Genomic DNA, 23835 nt, shown 5'->3' on the forward strand with positions numbered 1-23835 from the left:
ATCCGGCGCGGCGCTGCTTGCAAAAGTATTGCTGTCGCGTGCGGCGGAACGATTTCGAAATGTTTTAGATCGCACTTTGTGAAATTTACACCATGTCCGCTCATATAAGGTCGTCAGGGAACCATTTCGGTTCATCGGTAACTACAGTAGGCAGAAATATGTGTTGGGGGCGCAAAAATGTGACGCGCATAATCATCCGCGGTGTACGCGCATATCAGTCGCGGTGTGTGTATATGTTGTGAACTATATTGCTTATATGGGTTTTAATTCAACAAAGAAAACCGGTGTCTCTTTACTACCAGTATTAAATGTTAAATCAGCTCACTGTCTGATCACTTGGCGTAGGGAGTAAAACATAAAACATAAGAACACATGCTCGTGCACGGCCAACCTAAGGCAACCACGAAACATCTAAGTGGCAGGCGCTATCAAATGTTTGTGATACACCGGCATCGTTCTCACGCATTTCAAGTCTAGTAGGCCTGAAATCACTATATGCCTACGCTAGCCTTCCTGCATGAGGCCGATGGCGCTGCTCAAAACAGCGATCACTGCGGTTAGTGAACCAGCATGATACATATGTAACCTGTGTGCTTCGGCATTGCCTTGTTGGTCTGTATATAGCCATAATATATGAGAGGGATCGCATAAAAAGAATGCGATGGCTATTTTTGAGGACAAGCTTTCCGTAATACGTGTGAGTGCATCATAGAGAATGGAACGAACAAAAAAAAAAAACATTCGTTATCATCCTCTTTCTCGAAAAAGCAAGAGAAAACGAGCTAACGCCGCAATACGATCTCGCAGAGTCACGCCGCACAACGTTCATTATTACAACTGCTGATATATATAACGATATATAACCGCTGATGCCGTATGCTTGGACTATGAGCTATATAGAACAAAGATATCTGTAATCCAGCACCTACCACTGCTTAGGACGCTCGCGCAGTTCGTAAACGGTCGGTTTGCTGGACAAGCTTAATTCAGACTAAGGTATGCTGCTATTACTAGCCAAAACTATTTTATTCATGGGTGAAAACCTTATCCATCGAACCAAGTAGTCAATCAATGTAGCCTGCAGCGAACAGTTTGAACGCTTCTCAAAGTATAACAGCACAGCTCCTATCGTATAGCAGAACGGTACCCATGCTGTTACGATTGTCGCGTATGTTTCATTTCTCCTAAACCGCAGCTTAGAACTAGAGGAAAATACTCCAATAAGGTCACATTATTGGGTGGAACATTCATAAATACACAATTGACCTCTGAGGCTGATTGTAGCTTCAAATATATGCGCGCACACATCGCGATGCGTGCTCCGTCCACCTGAGTGCCAGCAGAAAGTCCGGCCATACCGACTTAAACCACTTCAGTACGTCTCACAGAACCGTTTAGCGCGTAGAAGACGCACGTCATGCTAAATAGACGGCGCGAGCGCGCAAACAAACACCAGAAACTATCGCCGAACGTATAGCTGCCATGAAAAACGGACCGCTCGCCCAAGCCAGCATGCCGACTGCCCATAGATGGCGCCACTGCGTAGCAATACGGTGGCGCCCATGAAAAAACGGTGTATAGTGTTCATGGCTTACGGTACGCCCTGCTAATGATCAAGCATGATCAAGGTCAGCACATTACGTCCTCACAATTTCGGTAATCTGCATCCCTTTGCCCCTCCCCCGGTAGAGGGTAGCCAACCGGAGATAATCTCTGGTTAACCTGCCTGTCTTTTCTTTACCTCTCTCAGTCTCTCTCTCTGCATTGCAGTGCGTTGTTCAAAACTTCAAGTCGACCACCTTCTTCGGGTTGCGGAGGTCGATGCCCCGGCTCTCTCATGCACTGCTGATAAAGGGACTCTTGCGCACTTGTTCGCGGCTCAGTCCAATTCGTCACGCTTATTATAGTGTTCCTCAAGATTGCCTATCTTTCGCTACACTAAAGCGAGTGATTGCACAAGTTCCTTCGCGAAAATCGCGAAGATAGTTCACACGTGGGTAGCCTCGAATAGCACAAGTAAGATGGCAATACGAGGAGAAGCAGACGTAAAAACTCCACCGTGCTTTTGCGGTAGCAAGCAGACATGAGTGTTCTTATGGATTAGGAAGACACGGGAGTACATCTTCAATATTTCACATCAAGGCACGTGGTGACTTGGCAGTATTCAGTGTTTAGGGCCGGCAAGTCTTCGAGTAGCGGAGAAAAAGCGTAAAAAATGTATTTTACGATTAGATTAAGCATGCGGCATCTACTTCTTTTTGTTTGTGATCCCACGCCACGAGGAGCTCATGTCAACATCGCACCAAGGAGCAGCCATACATCTACGTACGACGGCTCCAGACATCCCACTGCTTCACTCTGGACGAAGGGTTCGAACTGCGTGGTCGGTGCCCAACAAGGTTACAGAGAAACATAGGAAAAATGAAGGCGTCGATAACAGCTATACGGCCAGAGAAACGCACGAGAGATAAAGAGAGAGTAACTCTTAAGGTTTCCAAGCTTCTCAAAGACCCAGATGCAGTCGATTCGCGAACGTTGAGCGCTTCGTCCTGCCTATTCGGCATAAGAGAGAGAAGGAAGGAAAAGAAGGGAGGTCAACTAGACTTTGTCCAGTTTGCTACCCTACACGTAGAGATGGGGATGGCGGAGTGAAAGAAAGAGGGAAGACACGTGTCTCAATCACACTTTCACATGCGCTAAGCCAGGTTCAGCGTATATAATGTCGGGTACTCAAGTCGGTGACCTTCGGCAAACTGTAGAAGAGTTCGAGCGGCTTTCGGAGCTGATGAGCAGTGAGGCCGGGCTCCAAAGACATTTGCTTCTGTAAATGGTCGATCGTCTAGTCTATTCAAGGCGCACTGGAGAGTCTGGCGTTGTTTATAAAACGTCGCTCTATGTTCGTTACGCTAAAACGAATCGAATTCTACGACTCGTGTTTTAAGCAACGATTAAAGCAGCGATATGAAATCCTATAAACGAGGACAAAGTGGCGGCACGGCAAGTGGCATAGAATTATCCGTGTCGCTAAACTAGCCTGAATAACGAAGGTTGAATGAAAACGGCGAGGGAGTAACAGAAGTGATCGGAACGTTCACGAAGGCTGTTGTAGGCCGGTCTACAGGCTAATATCTCGTTTGCAGTTGAACGTGATCAGGAAAATCAGTAGAATTAGGGGATATCCAAATACTTTACTACAAACGTTCGCAGTCACGCCGAGGCTCTAGTGGCAATGTTCAACTGTTTTAGTGGTCAAAGCAAAACGAAGGAGGAGGAGACAAAGGAGAAGAAAGACAGGGAGGTTAGCCAGTGTAAGTACCGGCTGGCTACCCTGTGCTGGGGAAAGGAGTAAAGGGAATAAAAGGAGAAAGAAGAAGAGGGAAAAAAACGGAAACCAGAAAATTCACACAGTAACGCGAAACTACGCGCTACAACGTTCAAAGGCGGTCGCACAATTCGCATGTCCTTAAAAACTTCAGCAAAGCCCGTAAGGCCTTGAGTGCCGAAGCCCGTCTGGACCAATGTCCTAGAGCTTTTTCCTCTGTAAAGGGGCGATTGTCCAGTTTTTCGAGAGCGGTCACGAGCACAGGAATAGAGCACAGGAATAGACGGGCATCACACCGAACAGCAGCATGCTGCAATTTCGTGACCTTTGAGCAAATGAATACGCACGTAAAAATAGCAATCGCGTCGGTTGTTCCCAGTGACCACCTTCCAGATGCGCAGTGTTGAAACACAATCCTCATAATCGTGCCTCCCGGCTTTATAAAATGAACGACGGTGTTGAGCATTCGCGCTGTCATTGTCTTCGCGAAAATGGGTATACGAGCAAATGAGCGCCTATATCCGTGCACCGAGAACGTGGTCTCTCCGAGAGACTAACGTGTGGAGGACTCATGCGGAGGGCGACGGCTTGCTCGAACGTAACATGCAAGGAGATGCGCTTCCGTCGTATCTTATCGCCGAGGAATGCCGGGGAAGCGACGACGTATAAGGTCTCCGCGCCGGTCGCACGGCTCTTTTCGGCCGGCGATCGGCGAGAGAAGGGTGTTTCGCTCGGCGCGGTTGCCGCGTGCGGTGCGCTGCTGCTGCCGCCGACACCGTCGCACGCGCTGCCTGCCCCACCGACTCGCTCGGGATGAAGTTCGCGACGGAACCCAGGAAGCGGCTCGGTGAACTATTCTTTTTCCTGTTATCGCGGGGTGTGATCTTATTGACGTGTCTGAACGTGCCAAAGCAGGGTTCTCCGTTGCCTCGGCGCACGCGAAGCTGCGTATATTGAGAGCGGTTAGGAACGCGGCCTCCCCAGCCGAGAGGCGGGCCCGTGGCGTCATAATCGCGAGCAGAACGCCGCGAATACTCTCGGCCATTTGCGACGGGTCCGCAGTTACGGCGGTGGCATTGATTTCGCCTACGTAATTAGCTGCGCACTACAGCGACCATGCCGTACGTGATGTTTGCCAGGAATCGTTTGTTTCCCTGAAGGCATCTGCCTGAACTTCGACCTGATGTTCTGCGTATACTTTGGACACCAATTCCCACCCGCGCCGTGACCACGTGTATCACTGCGAGGCAAGGAACGCCGCTCAGAAAATACTTCTTTCCCAGCTCTTTCCTGCTCGTGGTTCCCTTGCGTTGCGCTGGTACATGGGCGACACTTCTGACGCGCTACTGCTGTGCGTTGCGAACTGGCGAACAAGAGACGTAATAATTTCATGGAAATTTCTGGTGCACCGAACACCGTTCGGACGGATCGGGCGCAAGTTGTAACTAAACGGTTGTGTGTATATGCTGGAACCAACAAACATTTAGACATTCGATCACAGTATAACGCTTCGCCGTAACTCGGCTACTTATTCACAGCTTTCCTAGTTTGTGCATGTGGAATCAATCTTGGGAATGATTTTTCTTTTTTTAGTTTGCGCTTCGTCATTGTCGTTCTTATTGTAATTATTATTATTATTATCTTTTATTAATGAAGCCGTATGCCACCGCTAGCCGAAGAGCCTACGTTGGCGAAATTCACTCCTAACGTCATTCTTATGTACAGGAAACACACATTATTATTGTGTTCGGTTTATGTCCTGAACTATGTGTCTGGTTTGTCTCCTCATGCTAATTTGACTTGAGGCCGTCCTGTGTCTCAGCACTCTTCTTTCGCCATTTTGCCGATTCTTCTATAAAGAGGACTTGAAGGCCGATACCTTACGTTCGTAATCTTATGCAATCAATTATTACCCACATATCTTTGTGATTCAAATGCACTTGAACGTTGCGGATGTCAGCGGCACTGAATCACAACTATCGGCGTCACCTAGCAGCGTTCCGACAATTATTCAGCAACAATAACTTTACTGACAAGCGCAACACAAGCGAACGAGTCATTACACTGCAGAATTTGCAAGAGGATGTAACGCCATGGCAGAATTTACGCATCTGATAAATAGGGCGATCAAATGGCAGATTTTAGGAGGCGCCGATGTTCATGATGTATTACAAAGGAAATTTAAGCAAACGCAGACTAACTACACGCGAATGCTTCGTTGTTATTATGCCATTTGATGCCATTTGCCCAGCGTCAAAACACGTTATTGCTTGATACAGACGGGTATGTAAAAATTTGCATGATATCAACGCCTACGTAACAACTTTCCGCCGCTGTAATGTCCGTCAACAGGTGCTTACTTAAAAGAGTTTCATAATGAAGGCAATTTTCGCACTACGTCTCCAGCCTCGTTATTTGAACGGTGAATATGAATCCATGCACAAACACAGTCGGCCACAAAGAAACGTGATCACGGTACATCCCAGAAAGCTAAATTCTCGCGAGAATTCGGCACATAGCCTCAAATTTAAAGTTTCAATCTGTAGTAGCTTTTGCGACCTACTGAGTGATCTATTGAATTAGAAGCGCTAGGCCTTAAGGCCGAGTGACATACTGCCAGTATATCGGTATTATCTAAAAGATCATGAACACTGCAATTTTAATATGAGGATGCTCATTCGTTGGTTAGAAAGATCCGTTTCAAGCTTAATTCGGAATCTATGTGGAGTGCTAAATAAGTGCTAGCGCGGTACGCAAGCAACCTAAAACAGGTTGACCTCTCTAGCAACGATTTTATTTAGCAATGACAGATTGCAGAAATGCTGAAAAGTTTTCGTCTTGTGAATACTACTGCATCACATCATTTACAAACGGTTCTCAAGATAAAAATCTTTATTACATTTCTTAATTTTGGGCGTAGTATAGCCGTTCGCTGTCAGTGCTTGAGGGAGCCTTGGCTGCGGCACAGCTCTGATTTTCGCATTCAAATAAAATAAATTGTCAACTCAAATACACTGTAATTGTGCAATCTCTGAACCTATATAGAATCAAATTTATTACATATAAAAGAAACCAATCTCATAGTGACGAGTGCGGGAATAATTTTTCTTTGCCCCCCCTAGTATAAGACTAACGTCAGACTGCTGAAGTGAACGCATTGGTTAGAGCCCCGGAAAAGAAAACGAAAGACAAAAGATTTTACGAGGTAGAGTTGAAGGAAGCTGAGACATAAATCATACAAGACAATCACTTTAAGATGTACTTTATGCGACATTTTTAACTTGTTTACACTGGTTTCTCTAAGGTACTTTATTGCGGCATACTCCGAAGCCAGGTGTCATAATGTCCTCTTTGTCAGCTTTAGACACTGTAGTATGCGTGGAGGAGGAGTAGTGGTGTTTAAGTGTCAGCCTTGCATTTTAAGTTTTTATCATCAAAAGTCCTAGAGTAACCGCTCTGCCGCATCAATCAGCCGATCTTTACTCGCTGTTTCAAATGTAAGCGATTTCATCCTAATGGGTAGAGCAGTTTTCCAATGCCAAGAACTTGTGCTTTTCGTATCTGTTTGAGTGCGAAAAGGCCTGGCTTCAGATAAGGATTCCACTTCAGAAAACATCGTGTGCTCTCCTGTAGCACATCGTTTACTGGTCATCACAAAACTCTAATGCTCATGAAATAAAGAGTTATAGGGAGATCGAGAGAGTGTGTGTGTGTGTGTGTGAGAGAGAGAGAGAGAGAGAGAGCTGTAATTCAAGTGTCGTCGATTACTTAGCTTACCCGCAGGTTACTGCAGCTGCAGGCAGAAAAAAAAATTTTCTGCGTAAAGGCGGTCACCCGAGATTACATGCTCTTGAATAACAACGTTATCTCGCTTCTTCTCCGAGTGGAGCGACGGACACGTGTCCACTACCGTTCGAGTCACCTGAGGCGCGGTACGCAGCTCGGCCCAAACCGGAGCGAACCGTTCTGCATCTCACGCCGTCGTGCTGCTCGTTTCCTCTCGAAAGCTCTTGCAAAGGGCATTACACACGTTCCACTTATCCCTGATGAACTGTGCTCACTTCGATAGCGCTCACTTACCGATGCACTCTCCTGCGGCCTGCCATAGCGGACGAAAAAACGAAGCAACGGAACAATCAAGCGTCTTGCACGCGAGCTCTACAAGAACACTTATAAATGCGCTTATGATGCAAGTGATAAATAGCACTCACTCTCTTCTGTTCTCTCCTGATTACTTTCTGTCTCTCGCTCTCTCTTTTCTTTTGCATTACAAGAGAGCTCCCTCGAGAAGCGATCGCGTTGGCCTTGTGCTCTGGGCTTTGCTTATCGGTACTCGTTTAGTTTTGCACCGGCGTTGCTGGCAGCAACAGCGTAACTGTGCTGCGCTTTCGAAGGTACGCGACTTTGATCAAACGTGCGATCTAACAAGCGAGAATCGATCAGTCAATCGACCGATCAATCAATCAAAGTGGTGATGCAAATTTTCGCTCAGGGTGCCTGCTCTATTGGAATGACGCTAGATACGTACACGTTTAGCGGTAAAAATGATCAGAATCGCGCACAAATCACTGTCTCTTTAAGCTATGCGCATGCGATGCAATACAATGCGACAACTTCGTTAATATGCAGTGTCCTGAAATCTTTGACTGTCACTATATTTGAATGCACGAGTATGAAATCACGCGAGAGGTTGCTCGACGCAGCTCAGTCTCTCTATTTCTGTCTACCTGTACTGATCTTACTGAAAGGGCTAACATACGTCGAAACGGACGAAAGCTTATTGGTATCAGGCTGGTATAAAGGCGAAATAGGAATAATAGGACTTTCTAGTTATCCTTCAAGGTTGGGGTAACTAGACGCCAGGAAGCCGGAGAAAGAACAACGCGGCAATTGTCTGAGCCGTGCCTCAAACTTTATTCGCATGTCACGTGGTGCGATGCCAGGGCACTGGACATGCGGCATTAGTGGCGCCACTGTGTAATGTAAAAACGCATCCACTTGTTCCACTCGTCTCATAATCATCCAACCCTGTATTTTGATTCCCGTTGCCTCTTCCTCAATGTAGAACAGCAGGCTAGAACGCACCAGGGAAGGCCGACCTGTCTGCGTTTTCTGCAAACAAAAGTCTGAGTCGAGATTACGCGTTGCGTGTAAATTTCGTGGCTCGGAAGTCATCCGCGGTATGCGGAGAGCTGCCCGCATCGCAAAGAGATATCACTGTGTCGTTACAATCCGTGCGCAGTGCGCAGTTACTTTTTCACGTTCCCGCAAGGACGTCACCCAGCATGATCGTTAACGCCTTCCTCTTGCTTGCGCAGAGTCTATGTCCAAGGAGCTGGACTCGAAGACCCTATGCCAGCTCCAGTCGAGCCCCTCCCTGGCCAGCAGCGTCACTGGCCTCGGATCGGCGGCCACCATCGCCACGGTGGCAGCGGCGGCGGCACAGCATGGCCCGCCCAGCGGCCTGCCTTCGCCCACGGACAACGGGCCCGCCCTACCGCCAGGAGTACCGCCATCAGGTACGGTGGGGCTGTCCGGTCGGCGATTGCAGCAACACGTTGTCAATTATTGATTTACTCGCTGAATTATACGTAATCGCAGGATTCTGTCGGAGCATGAGGGAAAGGTGCTGCGAAAAGGGAGACTTAGGAAGAACACTGGACCAAAGCGCTTCCTAAGTCTCTGTTTTCGCAGCGCTTTTCCATCGTGAACGTTTACCAGCACGACCGACTGACAGCTGTTCTTCTGTGGGAGCAATGGATGCTGGGGGAATCAAATTACAACATGCATCGTGAGCATGAACAGTAACAGAACAGGAACAAAGAGCAGTAGCTATTGGTAGCAGAAGAACTGCATTTGTGTCATTTGCGTACCATTGTGCCGTTGTGCCAAACGTGCATAGAGATGCTAACGGAACAGTTTTCCGTTTATAATACAAACAACCGCATATAGAAGATTATCGGCTCTAGGTAAAGCCGGAAAACTGAATGCGTTAGTTCTACCAAATATGCGTTTGATGGTGAGAGGATTATTAAGAAGCCAGGATACACGTAATTATTGAAATTATATTTTGAAAGTGACAATGGGGATATCATTATTATTCCAGGTGCCGTACTCCTAACCGATTACTCTCAGCTGTGTCCTGACTTTCAGTAGTGCGCAAGATCTAGCCCCCGTGTGCAACTGCTGCGACGGATGTTCGTCGGCGTGCATAACGACGATCAGCCGAGCAGGCAGTCGGATCAGCTAGTTGAGGTTTACGGTTGATAATAGAACGATCAAACGGGGATGTAGGGATGGAAATTCTAAGCACGGCACTGATTAGCAAGTGAGGTTCCGTAATGATGGACAGAAAGCGGTTGTGGTTGGGCGAGGCAGTATGTAAAACAATGTGTGCAACGAGGACTGGTTGCGGTTGGCTTCTCTTTGGTGCGAAGCAACAGCAATAATGTGATGAGAACAACGAAGGGCATAGTTAAGGTGCGCACGCTTGCACTCGAGCCTTCATCACTCAGTCATGTGCGATCAATCTGTTATTTTGTTTACGAATAAAGAACTTAGCAACACTTCATTTTCCGGACCGCCTACCATCGAAAGCCGCATTCAAAAATATTTATTTCTCTAAAACACACTTCAGTCTAAGCATGGCAGTTACAGAGCAGGCCTTCGACCGTAAAAGCGACAACTGGTCCAGCATTTCGAAAAGTTAGGACCGGGGAAGTACACCAAGGAAGGCTTATAATGGAACTCTGTGCCACCCAGACTGTGTTATTCTTAAAAAGAAAAGAAATTGCAACCATTCCAGTGAAACGAATCGCACAACAAAATTGACCTGCGAGTTTTCGACCAACCTAACAACACAAGCGGTCCATCAGAAACTACCGGAAACGTAACAGCAGTTAACACGGTGATGTTCGTTTTCCTTGGCAGCAGCGGCAATTGCCATGATGACGGCTTCGGCGGCGGGCGGAGACGAAGAAGTAGATGACGGAGCCCTGGACCCGGAGGAATTCTACGCGGCCATCCCGGAGCCTCCGGACGGTGGCTGGGGCTGGATGATCGTTGCCGCCTCGTTCCTGTGCAACATGGTGGTCGACGGCATCGCTTACACCTTTGGAATCTTTTTCCCCGAATTCGTGGACCACTTCAAGGCACCCAAAGGAACCGTCGCCTGGGTTGGATCATTGCTCTCGGGGTGTTACCTGAGCGCCGGTGCGTAGCATTCTGTTCCGTTTTCCCTCTGCAGTTTGGACATTAACAGAGGTGGAGATACGCTGGCTTTAATGAGAAGCTACTGGCGTTAATCTGGATGGATGCTTGTAATGCGGCGCCAGGTGTAAGGTGAAAGGCGAAATGGCACATGCAGTGAACTTGCGCCCGTACACATGCACAAAAACCGGCACAAATGAACACACACGTACACTTACTTACATTGCCTAGTTAAGCCATGTAGCTTTAAGCAAGAACAGAAGTGCCCTGGATGCGTACAACGCACAAGCTTAGGTGAAAGTTGGTAGTTCGCGTCACGACAGTGCTTCTTGAAAATTTATCCAGCTTGCCTTTATCCTCTATACCCTACTAATAATTTAAACATATTTACCCACTTAAGCCATGGTGAAACAATGGCAAGGGTCCACCACGGGCGTTGCGTGAAATTTCGTATAACGTCTTATGTCGCAGGGGCCGAAAAATTTAACTACGCAAGAAACAGTCCCGAGTGGCCTGCACGCAACTTTAGTGCCAGTTGTATTAAGACATAACTTTCAGAATTATGGAGCTTCGCAAAACTAGTGTGAATATTTGCATATCGAAATTCGGAACTTTTGTAAAATGTGGCTCAGTCAACTGGAATTATCTCGGTCGGCGACCCATTGGAGGAGTTACATCGCGCCAATGAATAAGCTAGCGTACCAGGGATTAGTTTACTTGATGTTTAGAGCGAAGCAAGCGAACGCATCACAAGCAGGTTGCAACACTGAAACACGTAAGAAGTAGCGATTTGCTGAATACCTTACAAACAGTCCCAGCAGCCAATAAAGATACGGATACAAAGGCAGCTTTAAAGGGCTACATTCATACTCTACATCTTGTTATATCACCTGGACTTGCGTTAGGTTGAACAAACTGGCGGTGATGTGATGCCTCTTGTGGGATTGTCGACAAGTATTACGACTGTAGCGGTGGCTACCCAAATACTGCACTACGTCTGGAATAACTAAGCCACTTCTGCCTACTCGGAAGGTGTTTCCGAGCTCTATTGTTTTCGTAGGCTTTCTTCGTCAAAATGTGACTGCGTTAAGCTAACTGCATGTATTTATATGCTGACCGTCGTTATGTTTCCTTTTCCCCCTCTTTTTTGCAATTCTAGGCCCATTGGTGAGTGCCTTGACAAATCGGTACGGCTGTCGGGCGGTGTGCATCGGCGGGAGCGTGGTGGCCTGCATCGCGTTCTTGCTCAGCACAATCGTACAAGACGTGGGCAGCCTAATGGTCACATTTGGTTTGATGGCTGGTAAGAAAACGTCGAGTTCCTATGCTTTCTTGCACTTTCGGGTTTGCACGAAAGTCATACAGATGTAGTCATAAAACTAGCTATAGATTGGATACAAACGCTACATTAAGTTTCTGACGGTAAAGGGATACTGTTTACAGCTTTGGTATCTTGTAGGAAAAAAAGGAAACGCTTGATCAGTACGTATGCGTCTCTAAAATCCACAACCTTCAATAGCTCGCAGCGTTCAAGCAAGTGAGGAAAAAAAAAATGGTTGTTACATGTCACAAAAATAACCACCATTAACCCCACCAAAGGTCATAATCAATGACCATAACCATAATGTTCGAGCTAAAAAACTTATTTAGCTATATTTTGAAGCAGATATTTATAGAGGCATGCCAGAAGTTTATAAAAAGATAGAAAAAGTGCACATGAAATCAATCCTCGGCTGCCTATTCTCAAGGTCCCTTTGTTGCTTATAAGAAATCACTTCACATTCGGCTGCACTTAAAAATGTATGACTTAACAAAATAGCATCTCAACCTGGAACACCTCGAGGCCAGGCAGGTCATTTGACTTACGATGTGCTGCATGACAGTTTATCTGCCACCACTCTATCTTCTGTAGCAAGTTGAGAGTGAGAGTTCCTGTCGAACTAAAATAAAGCAATGTGTGATGAAAAGTACGCAGCCAGTGTTAGACACATTCGAAAATAAAAACGGCGCATGCCTGTTTTCCCCTCTTTCGATCCAACTCGCAGGTGTCGGCTTCGGTCTCATCTATCTACCGGCCATCGTGAGCGTGAACCAATACTTCTCCAAGAAGCGCGCGCTGGCTACAGGAATTGCCGTCTGCGGCTCCGGCATGGGTGCGTTCGTGTTCGCCCCTTTCTGCCAGTACCTGCTCACCGTCTACAACTGGAAAGGGGCACTCATGATCCTGGCCGGACTGTCGCTCAACTGCGCCGTGTTTGGCGCACTCATGCGGCCGCTCCTTGCGTCGGACAACCCGCACACCAAGCCGCTTCTTCAGCGGATCTGGGAGGAAAAAGAGCGACAGCGGCAGGACTCGCTCTGCAACAGCCAGTTTTTCTTGGTGCAGCACGCGGACGGGACCATCGAGAAGAGGCAAAAGCTGCTTCTGAACACCGAGCCGGGTGTCCACTCGACCCTGTATCTCGACCAGTGGGGCAAGTCTCCCATGGACACGCCTGTCATCACGCTGTCCCCCATTCAGGAGGCCAGGCCGTCCCGTATGGGCTCAAAGGAAGACCAAAACGACGATTCTGGGGAGTCGGGAAAGGAGAACGGCGGTACTAAGAAGGCTTCACCGCTCAAGGAAGCAATCCTGGCACCCACAGAGCCTGAAAAGGATGCATTGCAGCAGTCCGTCGTTGACGACGAGAAGACAGCCACCGAGACAACCCAGATGATTCCTTCCGAACCAGACAACCAGGCTTCCGTTAACCAAACAGCACCGAACGGCCACGTCCCGAATGGTGGTCCTACGGTGACGGTGCCAGCGGCCGTGTCGGCCATTCAGGAGATCGCCAAACGCAAGGGTATCATGTCGTCCAGAAGCGCCACCAAACTGTGTCTGTCCAACATCACGATGGGAACCGAGATGCGTAGGAACAGCTCGTCTCCACGCATGTCTTCGAGTGGCTACGTGTACACGGGTGCAGCAAACCGGCCGCATGGCCGGCTGGCTACGTCTGGCGAGGTCTGGAAGCGCGTATCGCAGGAGACCGTGGCCGGCGGGCCGCGCCAGATCCAGAAAGCCAAGAAGAAAGACATTGCTCGGCCCATGTACCGCAAGGACATCTTTTACAGCGGAAGTGTAGTCAACCTCCCCGAGTACCGTCAGTCGCAGGGCGACGTTCGTTCCTACGTCGCCAGCGTCTTGACCCTACCAGCGACAGACACCATCCCTGCAGCCAGTGGCGTGGATCTTCCAGATGGCAAGCCCGGGGCAGGTTCCTTCTGCCCGCCCTGCCTGCGTCTGCCGGCCTCCATGAGCGACACCCTCGCTGACATGTTAGACATGGAATTGCTCAAGAACCCAGCTTTCGTTCTGGTCTGTGTCTCCAACATCGTGGGCATGATGGGCTTCTGCATACCTTTCATGTACATTGCCGACTCCGCCGTGCTCAAGGGCATCGACAAGGACAAGGCAGCCTTCCTTCTTTCGCTCATCGGTATCACGAACATGATCGGACGTCTCATATTCGGCTGGCTCTCTGACCTGCCCCAGATCAACTGCCTACTACTCAACAACCTTTCACTCTGCCTGAGCGGCATCGCTGTGTTCATTTTGCCCTTCTGCTACTCTTACTCTACCACCGTGGCCACGTGCATGATCTTCGGGCTAATTGTCGGTGAGTGTTGCGTTGCGTACTGTAGCGTATCTTTCTCTGCAGATATTCACAACCAGCCTTTATTTTTTGTTATATGCATTTAAGGAGAGGGTGCTTACGTGTGGCGCTGGCTACTCCTCGTCTCTTACGTGATTGTTATTGTCGGAAAGGTGCCAACAATCACAAAATTAGACTAATAAACACATCAACGATCATTCACGTAATAAGTCTTAATATTGCAATATAAATAATTGTTCGTACAACAGAAGAGTTCACATAGCATAAATAGTCACTAAACCGAAGTGTTCACATGCAACACATGAGTTCACATAGCATAAATGTTCGCAAAAGCAAGATGTCCACACAGAAGATGCTGGGCAGTTGCGAATTAGGTCTATCTTGAATGCTGCACTCTAAATATAACAAATACAAATGCTACATGAACACGAAGACACAAAGGACATGCAATTAAAGGTGCCTGCTAATAATAACAATGCGAGCAATAACTGTTGCAGGACTTAGTATATTTGTGATATTTTTTATTCCTCCGAAAATTGTGCTAAGGCGTGCGTAGCGTTGTTTGGAAGCTTTTCTTTGGCTATGGACCTAAAATGTTTCCCAAAGGTAGGGGCCCCCTATCCAAGCCAAGTAGTTTTTCAGAAAAGTGTTTTATGTCTTCATCAGCTTCTTTGCATAAGCACGTAGCACTGTTAGTTTTTCTTATGCTATACAAGAAGCTTTTAGTATAGGCAGTGCCTAGCCGAAGCCTATGAACTGTTGTTTCAACAGATCGACTAATTTTAAACGGAATATTGAATCCCATTCCAGTATCTATATTCTATAATTTAGAGTTCTGCGCATCATTTATGAACCAAGTTTCCTTGGACTTTGTTCAATAGACATCGCGCATCACTTGCCGCTAGAGGAAGTAGTGATAATTCACTCTCTTGATGTGCTGCATGGGCCATGTGATAGCTGTTATCTTGCCTATGAGTTCAGAGTGACTTGGAATTCATTGGAAAGTTATGTCGTGTTGTAGATCATTCGCTATGGTGTATGTGTTCTGTATTTCGTATGTCAATGTGCTGTTTGCTTTTCTTAAGCTGATTTCATTTAATCATAGTCATGAGGCTTGTGAGTCACTCAGAATTACCCAACGAAGTGGTTCTGACAGCTGACATATATAACGTAAAGCAGAAAGTATTGTGTAAAGTTCTGCAGTTGTGGACGTTGTAAATTGGCAAAGCTGATAAGCTCTTTTCTCTTCGTATGCAGGCATATAAAACGCAGATGTAAAGCTTTGTTTCCAGCGTGATCCATCGGTATACATGTGAATGCGATCTACGTACTTAGTGTGAAGATGTGATGACGTTAATTGCTTTATCGCAACTACGGGTATATCACATCTGCGACCTACTCCAGGAATTGAAGTGACTATTTCTAGAATTAATGGTTGCCATATGAGATGAGTTGCAGAAGTAGGCCAGTGTTTCTGACAAGTGCGTTCTTTATTCTTCTAATGAAAACGGCTAATCTAGGTCATGATGATGACTACTGGTAGAAAAATTGATCGATGCTTTGACTTCTTCGACAGAGTTATTGTATTCACGTGGTTTTACTGCTGCACTTGGGCGTGTAATAAGCTGACCGGACTCGTTTGCAACGGTCGTTTCCGGTACTTTCTAGACTAAAGCTAGAGCTCTGAAGCTCTGAGCCTTTCGTATTCAGTGTCTACACCAGCGCAACCTTCGGGAATCTTAATAAACTTTTAACAAAGGTTTAATTTGTCTTCTATAGGATAATCGACTGTCTGTATCACTGAACGCATCAGCTTGATTTGTAATGTAATATCGAAATGCCTGCCAATTTGTTATCTTTGCAGAGCGCCGATAAGTCGAAAATCCTAGTCTATAATGCTCTATTATAATAGGAAAATGATCGCTACCCCTTGTTTCCGTGTCTATTCTCCGTTTTGCTCCACATGCAATATCGTTTGAGTAGAGTGTGAGGTCCCGGCAGCTGGAGTAATTAAAACCCCATTGGAACGTCTCTGAGCCGTCATTCGACAGAGACCACTCTTCTGAATTGTCCTTTCTAGCTCATTTACGCGATGGTCACAGTAGACGCTTCCCCATATGACATGGTGGACATTGAAATCTCCGCAAAATATTACATCTGTGTATTTCTGAAAGAAGACCGTCAATGTGGAAAGTGAGATATTTTTATAAGGTTGTAGATAAACCCCGACTATAGCGATATTTATTCGGCCAAGCCGAACTTCAGATGCTCCCGCTGCGGTACTTAATAACGCAGACGGTAGGTCTCTTCGAACCCAGATCATCGCTCTGCTTAGTCCTGAAGATCAGAGGACGTATAAATAACGTAGTTAGCTAGTCTAAAAGCGTTATCTGCACCCGCCTTTGTAAAACACTGGAAAGGAGAACTGAGCCACCAATTTTCTAACATCGGCATACTTAGAGCGAAGACTATTCGCGTTCCACTGGAATATGCGACATTTTGATAATTATTCATGCCTCGCCTGCGCAGTGGCTGACGTAGTGTTTTGCAATATCACTTGTTCAATCGACAATACGGCCGTCGACCTCCGGGAGGTTTATTAGCCTGTGGAATCGCGGCTAGTGCGGCTTTTAAAGCACAAAACAGCATTGGTATGATGAGTTCAGCAATAGACGCAGAGGAGTTCGCCTGTTTCGTTACACTTGCTGGTTGCAGTGTGCTCGTATTTGGTATATGTTAGTCATGTGGTTGCTTTTCTGACGAGATCCTTCCTGAGCTTCCTGCAGAGCTTGATGTTGGCTTGGTGCTGTCCCAAAACTTTGCCCTTGGTGTTGCGGTCCCATAGCGACTTTTGCACATTACATAGCAGTATCCTGATGCTTAGGCGCTTGTGGCCGAGGTGGTTGCACTGGGTTCATCGTATTCTTGTTTGGTTCCGGTGCACCGCGTTGTGTGCGACCATAGATAATGTCGTGTTGGTATTGAAGAGAGCCCGCTTTATTCTGCGGGAATCCAGAAAATGATGCAATGTGGGGCCCCTTGCAATTCGCGCCCTTAGGTTGTCTTATGGACTTGCAGTCTTCGTGACGGTGGTCTTCTGCACATATTTTGCAGCGCCTTGTTCCTCGGCAGTATTTCGCTAAGTGACCGAATCCCTGGCAGCTGTAGCAGCGTCTGGCTGGCCCCAGATGTTCCTCGACTGGATGACTAGTGAAGCCAAGGTACACTCGCTATGGGATTGGTCGGTCATAGCTAAATTAAAAAAATTACACTTCGCGCAGGGCGCGATCCTACGGTGCTATCTTCTTGACCTATGTAACAGGTCTGGAGTCTAGCAGATATCACTCCTCGCTCTCTTAAATATTCTGTTAATTGTTCTGTATATTCTAGAGATACATTTCTGATTTTGCCAACATTTCGTATATATGACTCCGGAATAAATGGCTTCACTAGTAAGCCAGCCACCTATACACATGACAACAAACTAGTGGCTGAGGCGTTGAACTCACGATGACTAAGAAGCTTCCGTCTTTGTTCACTCAGAAATACCCTACTTTCTCTTTTGCTAGAGCAACGATTTCTGAGGCTACAACATTTGGGTTTACATTCTTCATTTAAATTTGGTATTACATTCTAATTTCTTCGATTGGTCGGAATGCAACAGGAATACCTTCGAACCATTTTTTTTTATGTCACAAGCGTGAAAGAATCTGACTCTTCATCAAATTCAATCTCAATGTCTTCTTGTTCGCTATAGGAGTACGTCGGTATTTGCTCATTCTTGTGGTCCATCTGATCTTCCGTCTTCCTGTTGTGAAGGATAACATGCCTTGTACACGCTGCTAATATGCCCCAAATATTATAAGCATAGCCTCTGTACACGATTGCATTTACTGAATGTAGCATTAAAATAATGAAATACAACGAACAAGGACACTGCTAAGCATTCGTTCAGGGGCTTGTACATCCGCTTTATGGTTTGGGTTATGTTTATATTCGGTTCCGTAGTGTGCCTTACCGAGAAATCGAGTGCAACCCTAGTGGACTAGGTTGTATCAATTCTGGTTTCTAAAGTACGAATGACGCAGATTAAACAATGGGCGTAGTAGAAGCATGAGCGTAGTTAGAAGCATGTTGAGTCACGTAGCAATGAAACTAAGGCATCTGGATTGCAGCATAATGCGATTGACCTCTGAAGCAGTTGACGATGCACGATATTTGTAACAACTGTCATAAAACTTACTGCTTTCATCCCTGTTTTTTTATTTCAGCTGCATATATTTTGCTCACATCAATCATCCTTGTGGAGCTCTTTGGTCTGGACAATCTGACAAACTCGTTCGGCTTACTCAGCCTGTGCAGAGGAGCTGCTTGTATGGTCGGACCTCCTCTAGCAGGTAAATACATTTTTAACTTTACTTTTACATTCGGACTATTCACGAAAATAGAATATGCACGCAAACGAAAAGAAACAACACGCGATATTCGAGTAAGGCAGGGAATGTAGTTTACAATCCACCTATTTGAAGTGGTAGTTTATACATAGAAAAAATTTTAGCAGACCTCTCAAAATTCTTCAGTGTGACGAAAGTGATATCAATGGCAATGAGGATGAAATGGCGTATCAGTGGAAGGCGTGTTTCAGAAAGATGCTTTTGGCCATACCGTAATTTATCTAAGATGTCATATGAAGAGGCGAGTGAGAATCTCACATTGAAGTTTTTACTTAGGATAGAACTATGTTTTCTCTCTGCCTGTACGGCACACATCATGCAGGCTGCATAGTCAGTAGTCCACGATATTATTAGACATTTACTACGCCTAAGTTCATCATCCATGAGTCGCGTAGTGAATATTTGAGCGTACCGGAGCAGAATGCTGGCAATTTACGATGAAAGTAACGCGTTCACTCTAAAAACAACCTGTTACATGACTGGAGGAACTTGTGCCTTTAGTTACACAACAGGAAACTGAACATGAATAAGCCCCTGCGTGAACGAGCCCTTGCGTGAAAAGTTTCTCAGCATCTCACTAGTAGATTCAGCAGCAACGTGGGACTCAATAATTGAACTCTGTATTAGTGTCATCGCTATAGAGCAAGAAACTCTATTTAAAATGTGCATGGTCTTAAGACCTCGCTTAACGTGGCGCCTGCAATATTAAAAATAATATATATTTAGTAACTGTAACCATTCTCACGTGCGGAGTGAATACCCTCAACTTCAGTTTGCATTAACACGTGCATGGACATTCACTTTTAGGGAAAAGAACGTCTTCGTACTCAAACCAACACAACCTCCAAATTTATTTTCTGTTGGATAAAGTGAGGCCTATACCACGCAGGAACTTGGTAGAAAATATAGCAGCATGTTTGTTTGCAGGCTTTCATGTCAAATTCAAACTGCTATTAAGGAATGAATATCAGTGAGGAGTTTCTCTTTAAGGTTGACGACCCCAACAAAGTGCAAAGGTGCAAATGCAAAGTGCAAATGCAAAGCGACTGCCGCACTACACGGGACATCTGCAGGCTGTGGGTTAGAATACCACTATGTTTTCTGCTTCTTTGCCCTTTCCTATCGTGGCGTGCATGAACAAAAACAGAATAGGAATGATTTCACCGTCATTTTCAACTATTCAAAGCGTTTCTATTCATTGCCGTGCGTTTTCTTTACTTCTGTGTTTGGTAGAATGAATAAAAGCTATGAACGTTGCCTTAGCGGTCTTCCCAGATGATGCCCGCATGTGTATGCATGAGTACTATCTGCTTCTAAGGAGTTTCTGATGTGTAGTTTTTTTTTTCTTTCCTCCCTGCGCCCTTTCCCATTACCGTGCACTGCAGGTACACTGTTCGACATGACGGGCTCGTACGACGTTCCGTTCTTCGTCTCAGGCACCATGCTGATTGTGTCTGGCGCCATGTCTTTCTTCATACCATGCGTGCGCAACACGGCCATCAAGCCAGAACCGCTGCCGGATATCGCTTCTCCTCTTGAAGAGATCCCCGAGGAAAGCGACGTGCCCGAAGATGAGGAAGATAACGTCGAGAGCATCGTCTAAAGCACACCTGTCCCACCCACCGAGACATCTGCATGCTTCATTACGGCTCTTGGTCGGCTCAACCCGCCTCTTGAAGTGAGGCTTGCATATGCCGCACTCGCACTTGACATCAAATGGGGTAGCGGCGCTACTCATGGAACAAGTAGGAATACCGACAGGGAGAGCCTACGAATAAGGAGAGACGACCGGTGATTAGAGACACACGTCTCCTTGCTTAATGGTACTACCTGACATGACTTTGTCTCCTGGCTCCGAGAGCAACCGGCTTTGTCTTTTCGTCACCAGTACCCGGTGTCTGACCCTTCTCCATTTGCTAGGTCGACTTTTTTCTCTCTTTTTTTTTTTTTTGCTTCGTTTACCGCTCCCACATGTCGATGCTTGCAGCAACGATGTCACATGTTGTGGTTTCTTCAACGTCGCCACTTCTTCACCTTCACGCCTGCAATGCCAAGCGCCTCGCCGGCTGCGCAAAGAAGCCAACCGAACCAAAGCCCTTTTCATCCTTCCTAACGCGCTCTGCGGCCATGTACCCCGACTCATTTCACCGAAAACTCCGGTTGGAAAAAAGAAGGTACACTGAAGAATTCGGGCGTGCTTGGTAATCGGGACGTCTGTACGCTACGTACGTTTTAGTGCGCGCTTGACGAGAAGCGATTATTTTCTTGGCTTTGAAAGGTCGCACATAACTTTCGTATGTGTTTTTGTGTGCCAGTATGTGCGTGTGTAGTGTAAGGTGCCATGCTCTGATGATAAATGGTGGATGCCGGGAAAAAAATGAGGTTCAGCTTCTCTAAGTGTTCGCGCTTCTGTCACCGAGTATCGCCGTACATGACGTTTGATTATCGTTGTGTTTCGGAAAGAGGCAGAGGACGCCGTGTCAAAGATGTCTTTCGTTGACGACAAGCTGTGAGGCTTCGCGTACGGAGTTTTTCTCGTGCTTTGGTCAAGCGGACCAGTGAAAAGTAGACAAGTGAAATGGAATGCAAGATGTAAAGGACGAAAGAACTACCAAGAAACACGTGTGAAACGGCATAGGAACTTGTCTTTTTGTTTGCGTCACATAAGGCGCCATCTTGTTTCAGACATTGCACTTGTTTTTGTGTTTTCTCGGCGAAGAAATTTGTGACTTTCGGGAAGACGACCAGCGCTCCCTCTGCGGACAATGCGCGGAGAGTAGTACTATGTGCAGTGATGGCAGTGGTGCGCTAATGTCCTTTTTCTCTCCTTTATTTTGTGTCTTTGTCTTTTTGGAATTCTCTTCGTTGTATTTTGCGTTGGATCCTATGACAAACACATATGATACTAGACAAAAAAAAAAAACAGGAAAGCAACGTGTGGGGAAATCCACCCCCGACTTTATCGTCGTATGAATAACGCATTCCAGTGTGCACAATGAAACTTACGGGAATGAAGTTCTTCGCTAAGATTAAAGGAAGTAAATGTTAAACGGATGTGCGTTAAATGCATCCACACAAATACACACAACTCATGATTGTAGTGACTACATATCTGTGATATATGCTCCCTGGCCCGACAGCTAATTGCTACACCGCAAGACTCTAGATAACAACTACGACGTGTTTGTTCACCAAAAGAACACCACAGTATTTTGTTCTTGTTTTTTCTCGTAGCCAAAGTGTAGCCAGAGTTACTACCGTGCGGACGTAGTGTTGTGACTGCTTTTACCTTCAGCGCTGTGCCCTACCTGCGGAGAAAAAAAAAAAAAAGACGGGACTCCGCGTTTCTTCTTTTGCATTTGGTGTCAAACGTGTATCTAATGTTTTAAACTTTAGGACCATCATCATTCATTGTCTTCATATTTAGTAACTAGTTAACAAAGCAAACTTAGACTTGAAACTGGTTCTCATGAGAACGCGCATGTGTGTCCACAAGGAGACATTCCAATATGCGTGGCAACCTCACACATTATCCACGGAGAAAGCGGGAGCTGAGCGAGTAGTGGAAGGCAACCCAAGCTTTAAATTCTTTTGCCGCGAGCAGAGTCCTATCTTGTTTTGTTGTGTAAGTTAGTGGCTTTGCAGTCTCTTGCTCAGCGAGCTTCGGTTGACGAATCTGTGCCAGTAGAACGGTTAGTGGTCTGCGTTGCGGTATTTATCACGGCTTGTTTAGAAGAATGAGCCCATGAAGTGTGAAAAATATTTTACGGTACCCAGTCCCCTACACAGCGTTTTCGTATGATGTACAAAAGCAACGACAGCACCAACTAAATTTTGTCGTTTGCCGCGCCTCAGAGATGTAATTGGCAAGCTCACAGTTGAAAGAAGTTTTGTTTAAGGTGACGATGAAATACAAATACGAAAGCTGACGTCGCACGTTGATTTGCTCCTGCTTTTAATTTGCTACACTGGGTGCTAGTTAGCAGTTTATCACAATTTATAGACATGTCAATTACTAAATGATTAAATTATTTATTGAACAATACATCAATTTTCCCATCCACGTTCAAAGTTCTACTGGTTCCAGCGCAGTAATTCTAATCAGCGTCGGCCACAGAGCCGTTGTGCGTCACGGATCCAAAAGCCGGAGTGAGCCAACCAACGCCTAAAATAAAGTGTGCTGTACACTGTAGACCGCGTAGGAACTGCTGTAGGAGCCAGACACGTCGCTGTTACGTTCACGCAAACAGCTTTGGGCCCTATGGCGTGATGGCGCGAGCGTGTGTTCTTAGTGTGGAGCACCTTGGGGTCAACATTTCTTAATGCGTAGGCCCGATACAGCCTTGTCAGTTGGGAACAGCCATAGAGGAGAACGCACGCATACGCCTTTTTTGAGAGCATATGTAAGTGACGCGGTCCATTTTGCAACGCCCACAGACATTCACACACACAGAGACACACACACAGACGGTGCAATCAGTGCTGCTTGCGCTACCGCACGCAGTCAAGAAGATGGCCTTGATAGACTCCTTGGGTTGCATGTTCGCCGACAGAGCCTTTTAATGTACTAAAGGACGGCAGAGTGAATGCTGAGATCCTTTCTTCTCCGCAGCTCTTGGAAAAGAATAAAGCTGTTATTTGTTTACGCCCTACCTGGTGTGCAGAAGCTTTTTTTTTTGTTAATGTTGAGCATCGCTCCAAAGCGGAGGGATCCGCTTAAGTGCAGCTCGTGGATTCCACGTTACCAAACCTCGTCTGCGCTGATGAACTCAAGCCTACTGTGTTTCTTTTCTGCATTGGTCCTTGAGGCAGATGTGCATGCTCTTGAGCGCGCAACCACGTAGCATCTGGCACGAAAGCGCATGCGCGATCTCTAACGGTGCGAGTCTCGTTGCATGTTTTCCACGCTAGCAAATGCACTGCATGCGTTCAGTATCAGTGTGTAATGCCAAGCAGTCTTGAGAAAGACGTCAGCTACTGCGCAAGCAGTACAGCAGCGTTGCTAGTTACTAAGTAAGCCAAAAGCAAGCATCCCCAGCGGTAGGTCAACGCAGTGAGCATGCGCAGTAAAGCTTAAGTTTAAGAAGGCAGAAATGTCTCCCCGTTGACGACCAAGCATAGCTGGAACAGTTTGCATTGTTCAGACGAGGGGTCTGAGCGCCTACGCTAGCTTCGAAGCAAAAAAAGACTG

General features: G+C 46.5%; 1 protein-coding gene across 6 annotated transcripts in view; it reads left to right on the forward strand.

Annotated features, from left to right (window-relative positions):
* The window catches only part of LOC126531211 (uncharacterized), a 126329-nt gene that overhangs the window by 96165 nt on the left and 6329 nt on the right, over positions 1 to 23835 (forward strand). For 4 of the 6 annotated variants that reach the window (XM_050178640.3, XM_050178643.3, XM_050178641.3 and 1 more), the window contains exons 2-7: positions 8641 to 8841; positions 10253 to 10534; positions 11691 to 11834; positions 12577 to 14193; positions 18462 to 18587; positions 20030 to 23296. In XM_050178640.3, coding sequence (XP_050034597.1) covers positions 8641 to 8841; positions 10253 to 10534; positions 11691 to 11834; positions 12577 to 14193; positions 18462 to 18587; positions 20030 to 20247 — 2588 coding nt within the window. In that variant the 3' untranslated portion in view covers positions 20248 to 23296. Of the gene's footprint in view, positions 1 to 4025; positions 4170 to 8640; positions 8842 to 10252; positions 10535 to 11690; positions 11835 to 12576; positions 14194 to 18461; positions 18588 to 20029; positions 23297 to 23835 lie in introns of those variants that run through there. The other 2 variants (XM_050178642.2, XM_055071026.2) reach the window with 2 other exon arrangements.

The sequence above is a fragment of the Dermacentor andersoni genome, chromosome 5 (genome assembly GCF_023375885.2).
Source record: "Dermacentor andersoni chromosome 5, qqDerAnde1_hic_scaffold, whole genome shotgun sequence".
NCBI classification, from domain to species: Eukaryota; Metazoa; Arthropoda; class Arachnida; order Ixodida; family Ixodidae; genus Dermacentor; species Dermacentor andersoni.